This window comes from Vulpes lagopus, chromosome 7 (genome assembly GCF_018345385.1).
Source record: "Vulpes lagopus strain Blue_001 chromosome 7, ASM1834538v1, whole genome shotgun sequence".
NCBI lineage: Eukaryota > Metazoa > Chordata > Mammalia > Carnivora > Canidae > Vulpes > Vulpes lagopus.
The window spans coordinates 33,195,564-33,217,272 of NC_054830.1; the positions used below are offsets into that span (position 1 = coordinate 33,195,564).

At 49.1% G+C, this 21,709-nt stretch overlaps 2 protein-coding genes across 7 annotated transcripts in view; one reads left to right on the forward strand and one right to left on the reverse strand.

Moving 5' to 3' along the window:
* Positions 1–3,394, forward strand: part of SLC25A26 (solute carrier family 25 member 26) — a 129,146-nt gene extending 125,752 nt beyond the window's left edge. For all 6 annotated transcript variants that reach the window (XM_041761188.1, XM_041761185.1, XM_041761186.1 and 3 more), the window contains one exon: positions 3,119–3,394. In XM_041761188.1, coding sequence (XP_041617122.1) covers positions 3,119–3,236 — 118 coding nt within the window. In that variant the 3' untranslated portion in view covers positions 3,237–3,394. The remainder of the gene's footprint in view (positions 1–3,118) is intronic.
* A 770-nt stretch (positions 3,395–4,164) lies between these two features.
* LRIG1 (leucine rich repeats and immunoglobulin like domains 1) overlaps positions 4,165–21,709 on the reverse strand; it is a 111,584-nt gene continuing 94,039 nt past the window's right edge. The window contains 9 exon segments of the mRNA XM_041761183.1: positions 4,165–5,860; positions 5,966–6,203; positions 6,205–6,251; positions 6,856–7,002; positions 7,591–7,716; positions 8,110–8,529; positions 9,064–9,345; positions 10,620–10,940; positions 18,887–19,050. Coding sequence (XP_041617117.1) covers positions 5,601–5,860; positions 5,966–6,203; positions 6,205–6,251; positions 6,856–7,002; positions 7,591–7,716; positions 8,110–8,529; positions 9,064–9,345; positions 10,620–10,940; positions 18,887–19,050 — 2,005 coding nt within the window. The 3' untranslated portion in view covers positions 4,165–5,600.

Consider the following 21,709-nt stretch of genomic DNA (forward strand, 5'->3'; position numbering starts at 1 on the left):
GGCCACCTGTGAAGGACTGCTGCTGGTTGATGACAGACTTAAGGATTTTGAGACAAGAAGTGGGTTTAATGGGAAGGAGTATTTGAGCATGCGCAAGGGAACGGCGGAGTGGGAGCACGTGCGCGGCAAGTCAGCCACCTACAGCTAACTTGGCGCAAGCTGGTGGCTCGTAGCTCAGACACATGGATTTTGACGCAGATCTCCCATTGAACAGTGAAATGGTGTGAGAGAAGAGAGCTCGAAGGCCACTCTTTAGTAGCAGGTGAAAGATTCTCAGTGTTTCAAGCAGGTTTGGGGTCACAGACGTGTTGCCTGCAGTAGCTTTTTTAGACCGTAAAGTCCGTATGCTGAATTTCGCTGCCCGATCTGTTTCACTGTTGCTCATGTTTGATTTTATGGCAACTACGGGTCAGACCTCTGCTCTTGACTTAGCTCTGTGGACTTGGTATGGAGCTGCAGTGCATCTGCCTTTCTAGAGACCGCGGCCAGAGGCGGTACGGCAGGGTGGGCAGCGCCCCGGGCACCGAGAGCTTGCCCGGGGCGCGGGGTCCCCCCATCCCTTCCCTCGGGGAGCTGATGGCAGCGGAGCCCTCCCTGTCCTAGCTGGGCTGCGTGCTCGGTGTTAAGTAACTAGGCCGCGCCAGAATGAGAGGCAGAGGCCAGGGTGTCCCGGTGTCAGCCCTGCAAAGGTGATGTGGAAATCTGCTTCTCAAGCTGGGGCCCTCAGTAGTACACGGTGTTGTCCTTAGAGTGATCCAAGCAGCCGCACTTGCCCTTTAAGAGATGCTCCTTTCCACCAGCTTCCTCCTGAGAGGATCAAAGGCACCAACTAACTTGACAAAAGAATTGTAACTGAAAGCAAGCAAAACAAAAAGGTCCCTGCCACCTTGGGCCCCTGCTCTACCCCCCAGCCCTGGGCATCCAGGGCCCGAAGCCTCCCGGCTGGGCTGAGGCTGGGCTGGCCGCCCGTCTGCCTCCCTCCCGGCCCCTGCCGCCCCTCCTCCAGCCCTGAGCACACCTGCCCCGCGGGAGCAGCCGCCTCACCCCGCAGGGACCCGAGCTGGCCTCCCGGGCAAGTGGGGACGCTTCGGTGGTGCCTTGGTGGTTCACAGGGAAGACCACGTGCTGGCACCTACTTGGCTCTCCGCCTGCGGCAGACAGGCTTCTCCCAGATAAAAACACCCCTCGCTCCTCCAGTCCTCCAGCCGGAAAGCGGATGGCCAAGGCCCTTGGGCCTGCATCGCTCCTTGCCCCTTGCCCTGTCAGTCGGCGGCCTGCCCCGTTTCTGGACCGCGCGGGACCGCGAGAGACCGCGCCCTTCGTGCAAGGCCCGCGGCCGCCCGGTGCCCCCGGGGTCCGACAGCACAGCCCCAGCCCCCCTCTGCTCAAGTGTCGGCCACCTCGTCGGTTGGGGCGCTTGCTCTACAAATGACTGTGCTCTAAGGCTGTAATTATGTTAATAGAGTCCATTGTCATGTAGTGAAACCATAAACTGCTTCCATCTGCCTCGTGCCAGGAGCCGCCAGGAGCCGCCAGGAGCCGCCGAGTTCATCAGCAGCAAGGGCTGAACCCTGACGGGCCGCTCGGGAGGGAGGGAGGCTTTCGTGGCAGAGGCGCCCCTGTCCCGGCCCCTGCAGGCCTCCCTCCCGGCCCCCTTCTCTGTAGGTCGGGCAGGAGGCGCCCAGGGGCCTCGAAGCCGTAATTGAGGAGTTTCGAACACCTCACGCAGAAACCGTGCCTGACGCTGAGCCGGCTTTTCTCCTTGTATCGCTTCCATGGTTACTTCTAGACAAGAACAAGAGATTCTCGTCTGTAGTATTTCACTTAATGACTTAAATCCTTACTTTGCCAACCAAAGTAAGGGCCCCCCAACACGAAGTCCGTTTTCCTCAGAAGTGCCGCGCGCAACGCTCAGGAGGCGCGCTCACCTGTCCCAGCAGGCGTGCCGAAACCGGGGCGCGGGGTCCCCCCATCCACGTTCTTGGCCAGGCCCTACTTAGCTTATTGTGGATGTTCTTCCTCTTAGGGGTTCTGTCCTTTTCAGAAAACCTGACCATTTACACTTTCCTTCCCTAGACCTCATCCAAAGCGTCCTCACTACAAAGCCCTTTAGTTCTGATTTTTTCTGCTTACAGAAGTCACACTCTTGGTAAAAAGGCTCCGTTATTCTAGTAAGACAGGGAATGTTTCCTGTCATCCTGGCCCCCCGGAGAAAGTTGAGGACACATCCTTGCCGTGATCATGTGCACAGCTTGGGGACTGGACTTTTGTCAGAGCCTGCTGTGGGAATTTGTGTCGGTTCCTGTGGGCCGCCTCAGGCGGGGCCTCTGCAGTTTCTCTGGGTAGCGGCAGGGCTGTGACGAACCCCTCCCAACAAATACCTGTGCACAGCCACGGGGTGGTTTTTCAAGAGTGAACCTCCAATTTGCATCCCCAGTAATATTGTTCTTTTACTCTGCCTTTGATTATTTGCACCTCTGACCGGCCTCATGTGGTGCGTGGGGACTGAACCTTCGAGAGGCTCTGCCTGGGTCGTTGGCCTTTCTGGTCCTTCCCCAGAGGAGAAAACAACTAGGGAATGCATGGAGACTCACTTCCCTGGTCTAGCATCACATCCGGGGGCCTCTCAGGTCAGGACAAAATGCAACTGAGTCACTGGGAGGAGTGGCGGATCTGTGGGAAAATCTCCAACACGCAGAGCCTACCTTCATCCCCAGGGTGGGCCGAGGCCACCCCACGGTTTAGGCCTGTGACTCCACTTCCAGGGTCCCGTTCCTCATCTCCCAGGGACACAGCCGGTCTGCAAGTTTTCAACGGGACTGTTGTAGAGACAGAGTTTTTCTTAACTAATTACTAGACTTAATTGTGAGGCTCACAAGTAAGTGGTTTGGTATTTAGCCACGTTGGCTAACAAGCAGCTGGGACCCAACTTCAACGAGTCTGCTTGGGAATGTAATTCAGTGCCATTCTGAGAGCAAAAGCACACGCTCGAAGTGCTGTGTGGGGTTTAATGGGCATGGTGTGCTGAGCTGTGCAAGCTGTGGGTGTTGGAATTTAACCTTTTTTACACACACCAATTTAAAAAAAATCTTTTCCTTCTGCTTTTTTCCTCCCCTAGATTATTTGCAGGTGTCTTCCCTCGAACAGCAGCCATCAGTCTGGGAGGTTTCATCTTTCTTGGTGCTTATGAGCAAACCCGCAGCTTGCTGTTGGAACTTGGCAGGGCGAGCCCCTGACTCCAGGACGGTGCCCAATGCTCTGCTCCCAGGAAAGGGGACGCCATGCGAGCAGCTGCAGTTGCCAGGCTCGGGTGTGCGAGGACCGGAGCCCTGGCCCTGGTGGTTCCCTCAGCCCTCCTCTCAGACCCCCGTAATAAATCCATGTGGTGATGCTGCCCAGAGCCTTCATTGGATCTGTAGCTGTCCTGCCTCTCCCCTGCCCCGTGCTAGGGGACACAGAGGGAGGCAGAGACGCTTCTCATTGTGTCATGGGCGGGGGGGGGGGGGGGGGGGGAGGTGTGTGTGGAGTTCGACAGGGAAGGAAAGTGGTGCCCACCACTGGGTGTCTCCCTGTGGTGAAGCTTCGGGCTCCGTTTAAAAACAATGAACTGCAGGTGCAAGCAGGCATTCTTCTGGCAGCCAGGCTGCTGTTCCTAATTACCCTCAGATGTCCCCTAAAGAACACGACTGTATTATTTTACAGAGAAGTGTCCAGCAGCCCACGTGGTATGAGACAGAGCCAGCAGTTGCAGCCCAGGGCCTGGGAGGGCGTGGTGGGCCCACTGAGGACCTGAGTCCCACTCCCCACTTCTCCCCAGGAGCCCCAGAGGAGGGGCCTGGGCCAGCGGGGAGACACCACCATTTCTCCACGCCTGATCAGGTCTGTTGCGCAGTACTGGAAATTAGAAGGGACGAAATGGGGGAGGTCACCATTTCAGAGCTTGACTAATAAGCTCCAGGTGTTTGTTAGAAATCTCAGGAATCCAGGGGTGGTGTATCTCCCCCGGAGCAAACAAGTATATGATTTTGCTTGCCGAGAAGAAATTTTCCCCTTTTTGGGAAAACAGATAATTAAAGGCAGAATGTAAGGGAGTTTTTGGAACAGAACGGGGTGAAACAGTGCCGCTTACAGCGTAGGTAGAAGAATGCCCCAGCCACACAATCAGCATTTATAAATGAACCTTTATTAAAGACACTTCAACGCCGTTTGTTAGACACTTCAATATTTTACATGTTTTTCAATGTACACTGTACCAAAATTTCTATAAATAAATAACTTTGTACATAAAAGTAATACTTCCTCTTTCACATTGCCTCTCAGAAGCAGCAAATTCACATATTTTGTGGAAGTAACATTAATCAGTTGACTGTTGAGAACACAAGTCTGAATGTGCTTACCTTTTAGAACAGTGATGACACCGGACAGTAAAATTTAACAACCATTTTGTCAGTCTCTACCTTCAGCTTTTTGGCTAAAGGAACTTGCTTTCTGAGATTTTAAGGACCTTGTTTCAATGCAGTTTTTCCTGAAATACACATTGGCACTCACAAGATGGTTAGCTACAGGTCTCCAAAGTGCAAATAGGCCCAGGTCAAGGGCTTCTTAAGCTTGTACAGTCCCAGCCCGGGTCTGTCGGTGGGAGGGAAGGACGTGGAGAGACAGGCTCCGGATCCTCAGTAGAGATAAGCTAGCCCTGAAAAGTAAGGACTCGATCCTTTTTCTCCCCCATGATCAATGTCATATTAATTATATTGGCAGAACTAAAACATCACTATTGAAAAATCCACAGGTACCAACACCAGCAGCCTCTATAAAAAGCCTCGAATGACAATCGAATGATACGGATGACAACCACATTTGCTTTTCTCATAGAAGAAAGGCAGGCAGTGCTTAATTGCTTGGAACAAATGCCTCGTGGCAGATTAACCACCCCCATCCTGCTTGGCAAGAACTTAAGCTTTCAAGAAAGTCATGTATGGCAGAGATACAGGACGACATGGGCATCTCTGGACTCTGCAGGGAGGTGAGCTGCAAGAGCAGCCACACGTGAGCAATACTGACAGGAAGTGAGTTCCAACGCACACGAAGGCTCGGGCCGTACAGCCTCCCACGGGGCTGGGCTATGAAGTGCAATACAAACCCAAGGACTTCCCCTCCCCACCCGCCAGATACTCCTAGGAGCAAATGTGGTTTATAGCTTCTACAACTTCCATCCGTGCATTAAGGCACCAGAACTATTATTCCCTGCCCCCCTTCCAAAATTAAACAGCAACCTGATATGAAAAATAATATTGTCAAAATTGTATTTTTTTTTCTGTTAACCATGCACTAAAGATTAAAATAGCCTCTGCAAAAGATATATAATATATAGGAAATCTCTGAAAACTCTTATGTACAATGGTATCAAATACTTTTCTGCTTTTGTACACAATAGCCTCTGGCGGTTCTGTGCTTCAGCTGCAAGTCCTTTAGACCACGGACACTCCACATGGAAGTTTAAAAACTCTGTACACATCAGTGACGCTTGAACTCAAGCTTCCTTACAGCCTCTCCTACCTCTTTCCTGTAGAGACGGACACAAGAGCTGAGGTAGACAAAGCCTAGCTTTTCGGTGCAAAGAGCAGGGGTACGCCCCGTTGCCCGGGGAGCTGTCCTGTCAGCGGTAGGGACTCGGGACTGGAGTCACACGCTTGGGGGAGGTGTCCGTTGGAAAGAAGCAAGTGCTGGCCTTCACTGGGAACGTCAGGAAAGCCCGAGGAGGCTTCTGGGAGCTCGGGACTGCCTGGAGTTAATGTTGAGGGAGGCTGGAGGTCTATGGAGTCTGGCTCACACAGCCTCGCTAAAGTCCAAGAGGAGGCCCCTGTGAGAAAGGAGAGGGCACGTCAGAGCCTTCCGTCTGGCTGCTTACCAACCCCCTCCCTGCCCCCACCTGCAGGTGCCTCCTTGGAAGACCATGAACATCTACCTTTCCCATCTAGAGGTGCCATTGGCTTTTTCTTCAAGGGTGTCAGCATTCTGTCGTGGTTACTGGGATAGAGGGACCCCTTGCAGTCGGCGCGGGACCTGTCAGCAGTCCCACTGGTCACATGATGCAGAGAATGTTCTCGGTCTGTCTGACTGGGCTCCTGGCTGCTTAGTGTACCTGGCTGTGCGCCGTCTCTGGTCACAGGCTGAGGATAGAAAGCTTGTTCCTTGGAGTAACCTGTCCGAGTCAGTGTTACAGTCACCGCACGCAGCCGGGCCACTGTGCTCTGCAGGGACAGAGATGGATTAGAGCCCTGGCCACCGAGGTCTGCATCCCCACCTGGAACAGGGAGCTCCAGGGGCCTGTGCAGACCAACTCTATAAAAACTCCCCTCTTCCCCCACGTGTTGCATCAGCCTAGAGAAAGGACTGGGCTGATACCGAGCCATTAGTGAAGAATGGGCCCTCCATGTTTCAGCATTTCAGATTAATTCCTTCATGAGAGAAAGTGGTCCTACTGCTCTGATCACAGAGGAAAAAAAAAAAATCCCACTGCATGACATCCCTGTGGTGTCAGGAGTCTTTGGAATAATTAGACAAATAGCCTCAAAAACAGCCCTGGTGAAAAGATACTTTGATTTGGGCCTTGCCCCTTATTTAATTTGCCTATAAATCTGGAAAGTTCAAGCCCAGGCTCACCACAGCACAGATTTATTTAGGAGACATGCTACTTCAGATCACAAGAGCCAGGCCACAGCTTCCTGTTTATGCACTGAATACCAAATTCTGAGCTAGTCTTAGACCGGTAATGCATCTCTCTCACTGAATGAACAGGTCTACTTGAATTTTAATTTCAAGAACTGAAGACTGCCTGATGAGAGCATCTCTTACCCATCTTCTGCGGACCAGGTCTCCGCTGGGCTTTCTCCATCCCGTCCCACGGCTCCTTGTTACATCCGGTGCAGAGCTGGGGCTGCCTGCACGTAACTCCATGAGCGTCCACCTCTGCAAAGAGGCTTGCGTCTCTTGGACAAACACCTGCAGTAGATTCCCACAGTTAGAAATGAGGGGCTCACTCCTCAGAGTCAGCCTGATGAGAACAAGTGGCAAGGCTACTAGAATGGTCCTTTTTACAATGTTCTTTACGGTGGTAGGTGCCTGGGCTGACCAGCAAGGAGCATTTGTAACAGGCTTCCCCGCAGGCAGGCCTTTTGGTTTTCAGAGCCGTGCTGGTGAGCAGTTCTTAGAAGGACAGACCTGCCCCTGCAAGCATGCAGTCTCCCCTGTAGAGGTAGCTCACCCTAGGAGAATGTTCTAGTAGCAGACATGGGGCCACAGAGCAGGCCTGGGCCTATCCCCTACTCAACAAATGGGTTGCTTTCAGGACCTGTAATGCCCTTTGCGGCTTCTTATTTCAATCCTACCTCATCCTGACTAGGAGATGTAAGCCCCATGTAGTAACTTCCTGGGGGTTGGATTTTTAAAACCTTGCAGACCATGCACAGGGCAGGGCTTGAGTCGGCCAGCTTTCTGGGTCAGATGTGCTCAACGTACAGCCATGCACCTGCCCTGGGAAGGGCAGGCCTGCTCCTGAGGACATGGCCACGTCAGGCTCTGAGGCCTTACCGTTGCTCTCGATGTGCCCATTGGCCTGATGGCCACCCTCAGTCCTGATCACAGTTTCCTGTCGGTCAGAAAGAGTCCCCTGAGAAGAGAGGTAGCTTGGAACATCCGGCGGCACAATGGTTTCATCTGCAAGGAGACAGGATGGTCAAATACCAGGTACCCTGATCTTTTGTGGTGATAAGAAATGAAAACACTTGTTAACCGTCAGGCCCAGACAGCAGAATCTGTCAACAGCAGCCGCCCAGGCTGTGTAGAGAGCTTGTCTGGAGGGCGCAGCTTAGCCTCGCTCCCCACCTGGGTGCAAAAATGGAGCAGTGGGAGGTCTGAGCCCGCAAAAGAGAGCGCAGTGATGGCAGGGGAGCCAGGACTAGCGGAAGCACAGTACCGTGAGGTCACTGCGGCAACAAGCCAGCACACGGTGGCCACCAAGCACAGGCCAAGGGTGCCCCTGTGGACCTGCCTCCTCTACGGACAGCACCGCTCTTCTCCCCTTGGCGAGCTCAGCCAGCAGCAGCTAACCTGTGTTGGTGACACTGTACTCCTCACTCTTCTTCCTGGTCTGGTAGATGATGCACACCCAGACCAAGGACGTCAGGACGATGCTGCACACCACTGCGATGGTGAAGATGCCCACAGTGGTGCCATCCTTCCTGCAGCCAGGGGCGGGCAGGATGCTCAGCTGGCTGTGCGCCCGCTCCGTGCCCAGGGTGTTGGAGATCTCACACGTGTACTGGCCCGCGTCCTCCACTACCACGTTCTGAACGATAAGCAGCTGGTTGCCGGGGGTGAAGTGGTGCCGCTCAGTGAGGCTCAGGGGGCGGCCCCCCTTTAACCAGGTGATGCGGGGGGTGGGGTTCCCGGTCGCTTTGCACTGGAGAGCCACCGTCTCTCCCATGGACACCACACGGTCTTCCAGAGGTACCACCAAGGACGGGGTTTCTGCAAGAAGTCAGAGGAGACCATATGGTTATTCTGTGGGCCTGCCCTGTCTTCTGGACAAAGGACAGTCCAACACCTCAGTGAAGTGCCACGTGAGATCTTTTATCAGAGTGGCGAGCTTTTTAGAAGACCGAACACAATGACTAAATCATTACCATCCTGGGGGGGTGGCTTCAACAAGGAGGGGGAACTAACCCCGAGCCACACAGAAACCCCTCCTCCCCCACCTCTCCTGGGCCAGGCCTCTATTCTTCAGCAGGCCAGGTCTAGAATGTTCCATATCAAAGCTCTATAAAAAATATTCCCTTAATTCAGTGGCTATCTTTAAAAAAAAAAAAAAACAACACTTGTTCAAGAAAATGTTAGCAGCTCAACATCTCAACATTTTAAACAACTAGAACCAGGACACATTCAGCCACTGTAGGTTCCAGAGAACCGTTTGAGAACCTCGCCACTAGGTATCTGTGCTATTCGAGGGCCCTCTCCCACATCCGCACACGTGTACTCATATACTTAGGGGATGAGTGGTCGAACCAAAGACTGTCAGGGTGGCGTTCGCGGAAACGGTGCCGGCCGAGTTCTGGGCGGTACAGCTGTAAAGCCCCATGTCCTCTATCTTCACATTTGTGATGAAAAATACATCATCATCGGGCATGACGTGCATGCGTCGTTCACGAGCAGCGGGGAAATCCGTGCCTCCATCCTTTTGCCAAGCGATCTGGGGGTTAGGGTGGCCGGTGGCTGCACATTCAAGACGGGCCGTGGTGCCAGTGCGGATGGCGAGGTCATGGGGGATTTTGGTAAATGACGGCAACACTGCAAAATACATACCGTCAGGCTCGCATTAAGGAAAAGCAGTTTTTCATGAAAATAAAAAAAAAAGGAAAAGCAGGATGCAAAGGCCAGACAAAATCCTCTGGGAAAGAGACCTCCCGCTCTATACGGCGGTGTCCCCTCCCCACCCTTTGTGCCAACATCGGGCTAGAACAGACGGTGGGAGTGCCCACCGCCTTTGAGAGAGGAGCAGTAGGCTTCCCAAAACTGCCCAACCTCTTCCTTCCAGGACTGCTCTCACCCCCTCAGATGGAAACTTTCTATGAAGCCATTCCCCTTTGATCCCTTATGAGGCAATCTTTCCATATGGAGATACCCCACAAATGCTGGGGTCTGACACTTGCCTGCCTTAAGTAGCCACCGGAACAGAGCCCGAGGAAACAAAGGTATCTGCTTCAACAGGATGTAATGACACCAGGAAGGAAGACCGGCCCTCACCCTGGGCAGAGCAACAGGATGGCCTTTCCCTCTTGAAGAAACCCATGGAGGGGAGGGGTGTCAGGGCCACGTCACTGGACGCTCATGAGCTGTAGGCAGTTGGTTAGCTTATTTCTGCCACATACTCCCTGACCCAGTGGTGAGCATCCAGCACAGACCGGGGCATCACTGCAGTTCCCATCAAGGTCATTTCAGTGGGAAGTCTAACTGCTCACGGAGCTTTTGATAACAAAGAGGACTCCTTCAGGATAAGCCAAAACAGTAGGCCAAAGTGGAGTAAAGACTGTGTTTTCCTGTGGTCTTTAAGGGCTTCAAGACACGGTGGTTCCAGCACTTTTTAATGGGACGTTTAATAACCAGGTTACTGTGGTGGGGGCTTACCTACTCTAGCTACTGACTTGTCGTCTTCTACCCTAAACTCACCCTAACAAATAGCAGCCCTGAGAAAAACCACCTTGATAGGCTCTAAAGCTCAGAGGGCAGGTGCTTCACTACAGTCAGGGTTTGCTTGGGATCTGGATATCAGACGTCAAAGTTTGTGAAGAATAATAAATGGACAAAAACACGAGGCTTGGGCCCATGATTTCATTTAACATAACAGCTGGATAAGAAAATAAGTCCTCAAAAACAGGTAAATCACTGAAAAAAAGCCTTCATGAAATCTACAAAACTTGCTCGGGGGCCAGCCGGGTGCTAGTGATACAGTAATGTGCCAATGAAGCTGCGTGTCTCCTGTCTGTATCCTTCCCACCCGGATCACAGAGAAGCACGGGTGGCTCTAGAGGACTCCTACACCAGAGTGAACAGCACTTCCTTACCATTCACAATGAGCCTGGCCTTGTGGGAGTAGGTAGAACCGAAGTGGTTGGTGATGACACACTGGTAGCGGCCCTCATGTCCAAAGGTGACATGGCGCAGGTGCAGGATGGTGGTGTACTCCATCACCTTCCCATCCTGTGCGCGGACGTGGGCAAAGTTCTCCATGTCGGCGTTGGCCAGAACCTCGTTGTCCTTCTTCCAGGCAAATGTCATCGGGGAGCTGCTGCTGCTGGCTGCTGAGCACGTGAACCGGATGTCCTTGCCCACGACAGCCATAGTGGGCTCTGGCTGGGTGATAATCTGTGGCTTTGGTAAGTCATCTGGGGAGAGGAGAGCCAAATTTAAGAGTCTCCCACACAGGTTCTCAGGACACAGAGGGACCACATCTTTCAGGGTCTCTGCTTGCCCTCAGCTCCACCAAACACTGTAAGCGACTCATACCACGGATATCTGGCCTTATCCAATTATAAACCTCCGGGCAGTATCACCTCTATGACCAAACTCCTTGATTACAAACCCATCCACTAGCATGCGTGTACCAAAGCATGTATTTCAAGAATTTCCATGAGAATGCCACGGTTCGCCTCACTTGCTTACTACCTTAACACAGAACACACTAACAGAGTCAGGAAGTGATTCTCGTCAGTCATGACTGCATAGACCTTACCCACAAACTTCACTCCAAAAGGAGTGGAGTAGGAAGCACTCCCAGAATGCGAGACAAACTCTTCCAAAAATCTGCACCTCCATGAAAGCCACAACAACACTAGCATAAATGGTTATGATTAACTTTTTAAGAATTCCAGAAGGCTGTAACAACCAAAAGGCCGTAACAACCCATGGAGGGTTGACTCGAGAAAATGCCTGAATTTCAGGAAGGAAAATGAGCTTTGTGACATTCTAATTTAGCTTACGTTCCATCCCTCTCTCCCTAGCTTTGCGGTATCCTTAAAACCCAACAGCTTAACAACCACCGAGAGGGGCAGAATGGGTTTGGAGCCCCAACAAAAGCCCCATCCTCTGGCATTATGTGACCTGAGGCAGTTGGCTCAGCAAGGAAGCCCTACCCGTTGGACATCTGATGGAAACAAGCAGCAGCCCATGGTGAGGCCATATCAGCTGAGGCCAAAAAGACACTGGCCAAAAGACTAGAAAAAACAGTGAATGAAATGCAGACCATGGGCACTGAAAAGGTCCAACATGTTCTTAAGGCTCTAGAAGGCCACATGCACGTGCAGGGCAATATGCATACCCAAGACAGACCTGAGAGGATCCTCATTTCTTACCTGTGAGTATGGTTTGGTACTAAACAGGAAGTAGTGGCATACCGTTAACATACAACAGAGATGCTGGGCAAAGGATGAGTGACTTTCGAAGTGATTTAAGGATTTTCTGTCTGGTAATTAGCTAACCAGGGAGGGACTGTAATGGCTCCACATAACAGACTACAATATTTGTCCAAACAATTTGTCCAAACAAATTATAATGATAAACAGAACAACAACAAACCAGGGGGAAGACAGAGGAGAATCTGATCTATGGAGTTGCCATATTATTTTAAAGGCTCAGTTTCCAACAACAAAAAAACTACAAAACACGCAAAGAAACGAAGAAAAAGCAGTCAATGGAAATTGTTCTTGGGGAAGCCCAGATCATGGACTTAATAAAAACTTTAAATTGGCTTTATAAGTATGTTCAAAGAACTAAAGGAAATCATGTCTAAGAAAATTAAAGGAGAAGTATCTGAATACTTTCACACCAAACACCAATAAAGAACTAGAAATTAGGGCGCCTGGGTAGCTCAGCTGTTGAGAGTCTGCCTTTGTCTCTGCGTGATCCTGGAATTCTGGGATCGAGTCCCACACTGGGCTCTCTGTGAGGAGCCTGCTTCTCCCTCTGCCTGTGTGTCTGCCTTCTCTCTGTGTCTGTCATGAATAAATAAATAAAATCTTTTTAAAAAAAGAACTAGAAATTGTAGAAGTAAACCAAAAATAAATTTGGGAGTTTAAAAGTATAATAACTGAAAAGAAAAATCCACTAGAGGGGCTCAAAAGCCCAACTGAGCAGGTAGAGAGTTAGTGAAGTTGAGACTATCCAATCTAAGAAACAAAAAGCAATGAAGGATAAGGAATAGTCAGAAAGACCTGTGGGATAGCATCAAGCACAAAACATACAAATAATGGGAGCCCAAGAAGGAGATAAACAGAGTATTTGTAGAAATAATAGCCCCAAACCTCTCAAATTTGATGAAAAATAGGCATTTACAACCATCCAAGCAGCTCAATGAACCCAAAAAGTAAAACTCAAAGGTCTCCACCCAGAAATTTAATAGTCAAACTGTCAGAAGTCAAAGACAATCTTGGAAGCAACAGGAGAGCTGCGACCCATCACATACAAGGGATCCTCAGTGACATTAGCAGCTGATTTCTCATCAGAAACCATGGAGGTGAGTAGGAAAACATGGTCAAAGTATTAAAAGAGACTGTCAGCTATGAATTCTATATCTAGCAAAACTGTCCTTCAAAAGTGAAGGAGAAATTAAATCACTCTCAGATTTAAAAGCAAAAAACTTGACATGCACTGCTACCACACCTGCCCTACAAGAAATATTAAAGAGAATCCTTCAGGCTGAAATGAAAGGACACAGTAGTAACTCAAATTCACACAAAGAAATAAAAAGCACCATTAAAATAACTACATATGTAAGTATGCAAGTACAGAATATTTTTGTAACACTCTTCTATCTGATTTATTATTATTTTTTTTAATTTTTATTTATTTATGATAGTCATAGAGAGAGAGAGAGAGAGAGAGGCAGAGATACAGGCAGAGGGAGAAGCAGGCTCCATGCACCGGGAGCCTGACGTGGGATTCGATCCCGGGTCTCCAGGATCGCGCCCTGGGCCAAAGGCAGGCACCAAACCACTGCACCACCCAGGGATCCCTTCTATCTGATTTAAAAGGCAACTACATAGAGCAACAATCACAAAACTGCGTTGATAGGCTTGTGATAAATAAAGATGTAATTTACATGACACCAGTACCACAAAGGAGCAGCTCCACAAATGGAGCTTAGTAGGAGCAAAATTTTGTAATCACTGAGATTTATTTCATTTTAATCTGAACTAGATTGATTTAAGATGTTAATTATAATCCCCACAGCAATCATTAAGAAAGTAACTAAAAAAATAGTAAAATAAACAAGAAGGGAATGAAAATGGTACATCAAAAGATACCTAATAGGAAACCAGTCAGTAATGAAGACACATAGGAACTAAAAACCTAAAATAGACAGGAAACAAACAGCAAGCAGTAAATTCTATCCTATCAGTAATTACATTAAACAAATCAATTAAACCTTCTGGTCAAAATGCAAGATTACCAAAATGGGATAAAAACCCATGACCCAGCTACATGTTTTTTTGTTTTAAGAGATACACTTTATATTCAAAGTCACAAATAGGAACAGCAGCCAAAAGAGAGCTATGGTATCTATGCTAATATCAGATAATATAGACTTTAGGACAGAAAGGGTTAACTAAGGAGAAAGAGTAACTTCTTATAACGTAAAACGATCATCTCAAAGACTAAACATCAAACATATGTGCATCTAACAGAGCTCCACAAAACAAGAAGCAGAAACAGAGAAAACTGAAGAAACAGACAATGCAACAACAGTTTGTACAATTCAATACTCCATGTTCAATGAGGGATAGAACCATTAGGCGGATCAACAAGGCAATAGAAAACTTAAATGACACCATTAGCCAAATAGACCTATCAGATATCTACAGAACATTCCACCCTACCACAGTAGAATAAACATTTTCAAGTGCACGTGGAACATTCTCCAACAGACCATATGTTATGCTAAAAAAACCAATCTCGATAAATTTTTAAAAAGACAAGAAATGCTACAAAGTGTCTTTAATGACAGTGAAATGAAGTCAGGAATCAGTATCAGAAGGAATACTAGGAGTCTAATTTGTGGAAACTACACTCCACTTTTGTAAGTTGAAGAAGAAATCATAAGACAAATTAGAAAATGTTTTGAGATGAATGAAAATGAAAACACAAGTACCAAAACTTAAAAGCTCAAGCCTAAAACCATGCTTCTAGAGAGATTTAGAGCTGTAGATGTCTACATTAAGAAAGTTCTCAAATTAATGACCTCATCTTTAAGAACTCAGAAAAACAAGCTATATCCAAACCAAGCAAAAGGAAATATTAGAGCAGAAACAAACGACAAAGATGGAGGAAAAAAAAGAAATCAACGAAAAGTGTTACTTCTTTGAAAATACAAAATTGAAGACTCTAGACTCGCAGAGTTTGGGGAGATGGGGAGAAAATTTCAAACACTAAAATTAGGAAAATAGGGTACATGACGACGAACCTTATAGCAATGAATGAGAACACTATGAACCATCTGCATGCTAACAAACGAGATAACCTCATATATGCACAACTTCTGAAAAAGACAAACTATCAACTGACTCAAGAAAAAATCCAAACAGAGAAACAAATTTTAAAACTTCACATAAGAGGCCAGATCCAAATGACTACACTGATAAATTTTACCCAAAATTAAAGAATAATTACCACTAATCTTTCACATATTCTTCCAAAAAGATAGGTGAGGAGTGAACAGTCCCTGACTCTACTGTATAAGCCAAGTATTCTCAGATAACAAAATTAGATGAGAACAAAATTAGAGACCTTTATGGAAAAGGGAAAAAAAAAAAATCCCACGTGATCACTTAACAGATGCAGCAAAAAACATCTGACAAAGTTAACACCCTTTCATGATGAAAATACTCAACAAATTAAAAATATAAGGGCATTCCTTAACCAGATAAAGGTCATCTATGAAAAGTGCACACCATCCTATCTAATGGTCAAAGACTGTATGCTTCCCCCCCAATCAGAAGAGACGAGAATGTCTGCCCTCACCACCTCTACTCAGCACTGCACCCGAGGCACTCTACCCAGTGCAACCACGCCAGAAAAAAGCTATTGAAATTGGCAGGGAAGAAGTAAAACTGTCTTTTGCAAAGGGCATAACAATAAAATACAAAGAGAATCTTCAGCAATTCAGTAAAAACCTATCAAAATTAAGAAATGATTTCAACACAGTTGCAGGATACCATTCACTCCTTGTTAGTGGGAATATGAAATGGTGCTGCTCAAGAAGTTAACAGAGTTCTATGACCCACAATTCTTTTCCCAGGTGTGCACTCAAGAGAATTCACGTAAAAATTTACATGTGAATGAATGTTCACAAAATTATTTATAATAACCAAGAATTAGAAACAACCTAAATGTCCATCATCTGATGAATGGCTAAATAAATGTTTATCTATACAATGTAATATTCAGCCATTAAAAAAAAATAATGAAGAAAAATGAAGTAAGGGGGCGCCTGGGTGGCTCCCTGGTCAAGCATCCAATGATTTCTGCTCATGCCATGATCTGAGGGTCATGAGATCAAGCCCTGAGTCAGGCTCTGTGCTGGGTGTGGTTCCTGCTTAAGATCCTCTCTCCCTCTCCCTCTGCCCCTCCCCACACCAACTCATGGCTTACTCACACACTCTCTCTCCCCCCAAAATAAAAAGAACTAATACATACTAAAAACTTATGCTAAATTTAAAAAGCTCATCATAAAAGACCATATATTGTAGGATTCCATTTATATGAAACATCCAGAACAGAGAAATCCTAGAGATACAATGTAGAGTAGTGGCTGCCAGGGCCTAGACACGGGAGAGCAGGGTGTGACGGCTGTGAACCTGGAGTTTCTTTTACTGGTGATGGAAATGTTCTAAAATTAGTAGTGAGGATTATACAGCTTTTCAAAATTCTGAAGACTATTAATCAGCACATTTAACACAGGTGATTGTTATGTATGTTCATGATACATCATCACAGTAAATATCCAAACATCTTCATGCCCTCCAAAAAGAGACTCCCTACCTTTTAACTACCATCCCTTCTCCCTCCACCCTAAACCACCAGTAATCACCAACCTACCTACCACCCACCCCTGCAGCAGTCCCTAAATGGGGACCTGTTCTAGACATTGCATTCACTCCTTCTGGACTTGCCATATGGAAGGAATCATAGAGGGTATGGTCTTTTGTGGTGGCTTCTTTAACTTTACATATTTCAAGGTTCATCTATGTATGAACGATTCCTTTTTATGGCCTAATAATGCTCCAGGACGTGGCTATACCATATTTTATTTACTCATCAAGTGATGAGCATTTGGATTATTTCCACTCTTCGGCTATTCTGAACAATGCTGCCACGAGCATTTGTGTCCAAGTTTTATGCAGACATATTTTTGTTTCTCCTGGGTACAAAGCTAGGAGCAGGTTATCCCAACTATGTTTGAGAAACTTCCAAGCTGTGTTCCAAGGGGGCTGCTCCATTCTGCATTCCCACCCGCAGTGGAGGAGGGTTCAATTTCCCACCATCCTCACCAATACTTGTTATCTGACTTTTTGATGCTAGCAGTGCACATGAGTGTGAAGTGGTAATTTTTCCATTTTATAAATAAGGAGGGGGAAGACTCCCACACAGCTTAAAACTCTGATCTCGGGATCCCTGGGTGGCGCAGCGGTTTGGCGCCTGCCTTTGGCCCAGGGCGCGATCCTGGAGACCCGGGATCGAATCCCACGTCGGGCTCCCGGTGCATGGAGCCTGCTTCTCCCTCTGCCTGTGTCTCTGCCTCTCTCTCTCTCTCTCTCTCTCTGACTATCATAAGTAATAATTAAAAAAAAATAAATAAATAAAACTCTGATCTCCTGCCAGGTGTTTTTCACGATTCCCATTTAGAGCCGGTGACTGTTTTGGTGGTGAGTCTGAGCTACGATGTGGAGGCGGGGCTAGGGAGCAGAGGGCTGCTGGATCCCGGAACATGCCAGGGCCACAGGCCAGAGGCAGGCCAAGGCAGGGCCAAGTCCCACCCTGGCTTATCCAAAGGGGCAGATGATGACCTGTGACAGGAAAAGGGAGGAAGACACAGAAAGCTCCATTGCAGGAAGGTTGGTTAACAGTTTGATGGACAAGGCCCAGCTCCCTGGTGAACAGTGGATTGCACAATCATTTTGTCCTAGGGAACGGGAGCTAGATGCAATTTTACATTCTGCACAAAGGTCCCAACAGACTGATCAGTACAGAAAGTTCATTTTGGAGGGCTGTACCTCACTGGGTGTCCTTAAGGCTTCTTGCTGGACTGGATTAGCACACAGGAGGGCAAGACTATGTATAGAAATGGTGGTGGACGGAGGTGTAAAGGGGGGCAGCTGTACTCAGACTTCAGCAGGTGCATCAACTAACGCTCTGCCCCAGAAGCAGGATGGAGAAGTGGACTGCAGGGGTCCCCACCCTGCTGGGGGAGCTCCTCGTGAGGATCATCACACCCAAGGCACTCCCCATACAGACTGGGCGGGGGACAAAAGTCAGGTGGACTCACGCCTGCACAGGAGTTCTGATCCCACCTGCTTAGTGGGGATCACCTTCTGATCTCACCCTCACTCCTGCTTAGAAACCAGGAACCACTCAGAATTCATCTCATTCTCTGACCACGTCTCATCGATCAAGAGGCAGTGCATTTCGGTTGGAGTGTGATGTGTGTGCGCATGCACAGAGTCTCCAGCCGGTCGGCATCTTCTGTGCTCTTTGCAACCAAACCTGGGATTCCGATCACCCCTGGTCACAAAGATGGCAAGACCCATGCTCCAACGGTCAGAAGGGAAAAAAAGCGTAAAGCTACGAGTGCAGATTTCAGTGGTTTGGAGAAACAGCAAGAGTGCAAGTCAACAACAAGGAATTATTTTTACTACAGTAACTGTTCTCCTGAGACTTGTTCTTCCTGTGTTTAACCTTTCATTCTTGGGGCTGGAAAGAAACACACATTAAAACCCCAGCCTCATACACTGAGTAAATTCACAGCTCAACCTGGGCTCTAGAGCCGTCTTGAGACAACACAACTTTCTTCCAGTAACTGATTATTCTGATTTGTAACTGAACCAACACAGGCTCCCTTCTGATTAAATGCACATACTCCAAGAACCACATAATGAGGCGTCTCTACAGTAAATACTATGTGTGGTTTCAGTGGGAAATAAATCGCATCCAGGAGCTGATTGGTAACCAGGAATTGGGGTTTACTCTGATCACAGCAGTCACTCCCATAATGAGAGGTTCTTCCTGGCCTCACTGCCCTTCATGAAAAAAAAAAAAAAAATCACGAAGACAATCTTACCACACACGAAACTCTCTGGCGACACGGAGAAGATGCTCTGGCCCTTCAGCGACTCTGGGTGCGCGCAGGTGGCTGTCACGAAGGCCTGCAGCGTCCTGCTCAGTAACCACGGCGGCAGCCACTTCAGCTGGCAGTCACACAGGAAGCTGTCACTGCTAATACGGCTGAAAGCAAAAGAAAAGGGACATCTGAGGTGGGACCTCAGGGAAGGGATATTCCCTCAGTCCCCTCTGATGACCGTCTGTTGTTAACACCAGCAATCCAGAAAGGGAGAGTTTTCTCCCAAGTTCCTCTCCAGTGACCTAGGGCAGGACATACCATCTACTTGGAGATTTTCATGATGTGCATCTCTGGCTCGGACGTTAGAGGGGGAACCCAAGATCTGGCCTTTCTACCAAGCTCCCAGGTGACGCGGACACCACGGCCTTAATGCCCCATGGCGTACCCCACCCCTGGAGTTCACACGTGTTCAATGCCAGGCACTCCATGCTCTAATCTGCCCTGGGGGGGGGGGCACTAGCTCACCTTGTGCAGCCGTTGCCCACCTTACGGGGTGAGGAGCAGTCCCCTCTCTACTCCCCGCCACCCCACTCCTGATCGGCTATTGGGGCTTCTAAACCCCATCTGAAACTGTGATCTAAATTCTGAAACAAGTTCCGAGGAGGGCTCTTTTTCTATATTGTTGTTGGGTTTTTATTTGGCAAAGGTGAAGGTTTCCTTACTTCTAAAACGTAAGCCTCGCCGGCGGTTGCCTGCCTGCGTGTTTACCTCTACGCCACGGCGATTCAGGAGGCAGCAGAAGTCGGCCCGCCCCCTGAACAGTGCTTGCTGGTTAACTGCCACTGCCCAGGGAGCATGAGAATGCACAACTTTGGTTTTGTGAGGCTCCAACCAAAACAGAGAATATTTTCTTTTTCATTTCTCAGCAACTGAGGATAAGCTTTTTAAACAGAAATCGGAATCGCCATCTCAGCGGACATTCCTTCCCGAGGAGTCACAAGAAGACAAGTCAACCGAAGAGTCTAGCTGCCTGTTCTTGGAAGACTCCAGGCCGGAGCCGGAGCGGAGGAAACCTGGGCGCCCCTGTAAGGAGCAGCCGCCTGCACGGCCACAGAGGGGGCACACGCCTGTCCCGAGCAGGTCCACAGCATCATATGAACCTCCTCTCCTCCACCCCCTCGCCCCCACGGTCCTCACATGTCAACAGGCCACCAAATGCCCGGCTTTCTGTCTTCCTCTATCCGCGCTTTCTCACGAGCAGAGAACTGTCAAATTAGTAAGCGACAAGGGGGAGTGCAGTGCCGGGGAACCGCTGCAAGCTCAAGTCAGGGACACCTCCTCTTCCGGCCCCTTCCTCCCGGCTCCCAGGTGAGCCATCTGATACTAAAATACTTTTGGAAGGTGCTTTTTCAAAGACTGAAATAATTGATCTCAGAGCCACTCTAACTGGGATGTTTGGCCACATCTGACCTTTACATCAGCATCAGCTTTTTCTTTTTAACGAGTTCTACATTTGTCCTTGCTGGGCAGGTAGCCCTGCGCTCGGAGGTGTCGCCCCAGGGCTGTTCCACGGTGGAGTGGTGCGGAGTTGTGCGGGGCCGGGAGGGCTCCCACAGCCAGCCCCCGGGTAGCTGCAGGCCCGGCTCCCCAAACGGGCACCTGCCACGGGGGGCTGGTGGGGGGAGACCCCACGTCCACGCCACCCAGAGAAGGGCTCTCCCGCTGTCAGCAGCGCCGTCACAGGCTCCCCATCACACAGGCACGGGGCACGACTGCCCCCTTCTGTGTCACCAGCAGGAAGGCCTGAGTCAGTCTCGAGGAAGCCACTGGGCTGTGGCTGTGAGAGCTGAGGCACTTGTGTGGGGGACAGGGACCTATTTCATTTGAGCCCCAGGAACACAGCAAGGAAAGCAAATCTGGCATCTATCATTGATCAGAAACGCATGTGGGAAGAATTACAGCCCACACCGCGTAGTGCCAGCCTGGCTTGCTTCAGGTTTCCTACCTTCTCCACAGGGAAGCCCGCCTCACACAGAGGAGACGAGGCCTCAGAAGAGAGTGGGTAGTCGGGGCGGAGAGAAAACTTTCCTAAGAGCAAGGCAGGACCCACAAACGGGGGCTTCTGGGTAGCTCAGTTGTTAATTCAGGTGTCTGACTTTTGACTTCAGCTCAGTCATGATCTCAGGGTCACGAGACAGAGCCTGGTGTCGGGCTCCGTGCTGAGTGTGGAACCTGCTTGAGATTCTCTCTCTTTCCTCTGCCCTTTCCCCCAGCTCTCATAAGCATGCGTGCTGGTTCTCCTCTTGAAAAAAGAAAAAGGACTAACAAGACAGATGAAGAACAAGTCCAGCCACACAGTAAGGACCCCCAGACCTCCCCTACACACACACACACACACACACACACACACACACACACACTCAGAGAGAGGCAGAGACACAGGCAGAGGGAGAAGCAGGCTCCATGCAGGGAGCCTGACATGGGACTCGATCCTGGGTCTCCAGGATCACACCCTGGGCTGAAGGCGGCGCTAAACCGCTGAGCCACCCAGGGATCCCCCACACACACTGCTTTAAAGACAAAGGTGAGGTTGGAAGACGGGACTGGGAACTGCCCGCAACCCCAAGGCTTTGCAGATTTCCACTACTCTTCCTTCTTGTCTGCTGCCAACACGCACAGCTTTCCTCAACTCCCGCCTCCAGCCGTCCCATCACTCTGCTGGCTTACGGTGCATTTTCATGATTCCAGCTCAAAGTGTGTTTCTAATCATCGCTTGTGGAAATTTACCCAGAGCATGACTAAGTGCACAGTACAACCTGCCTT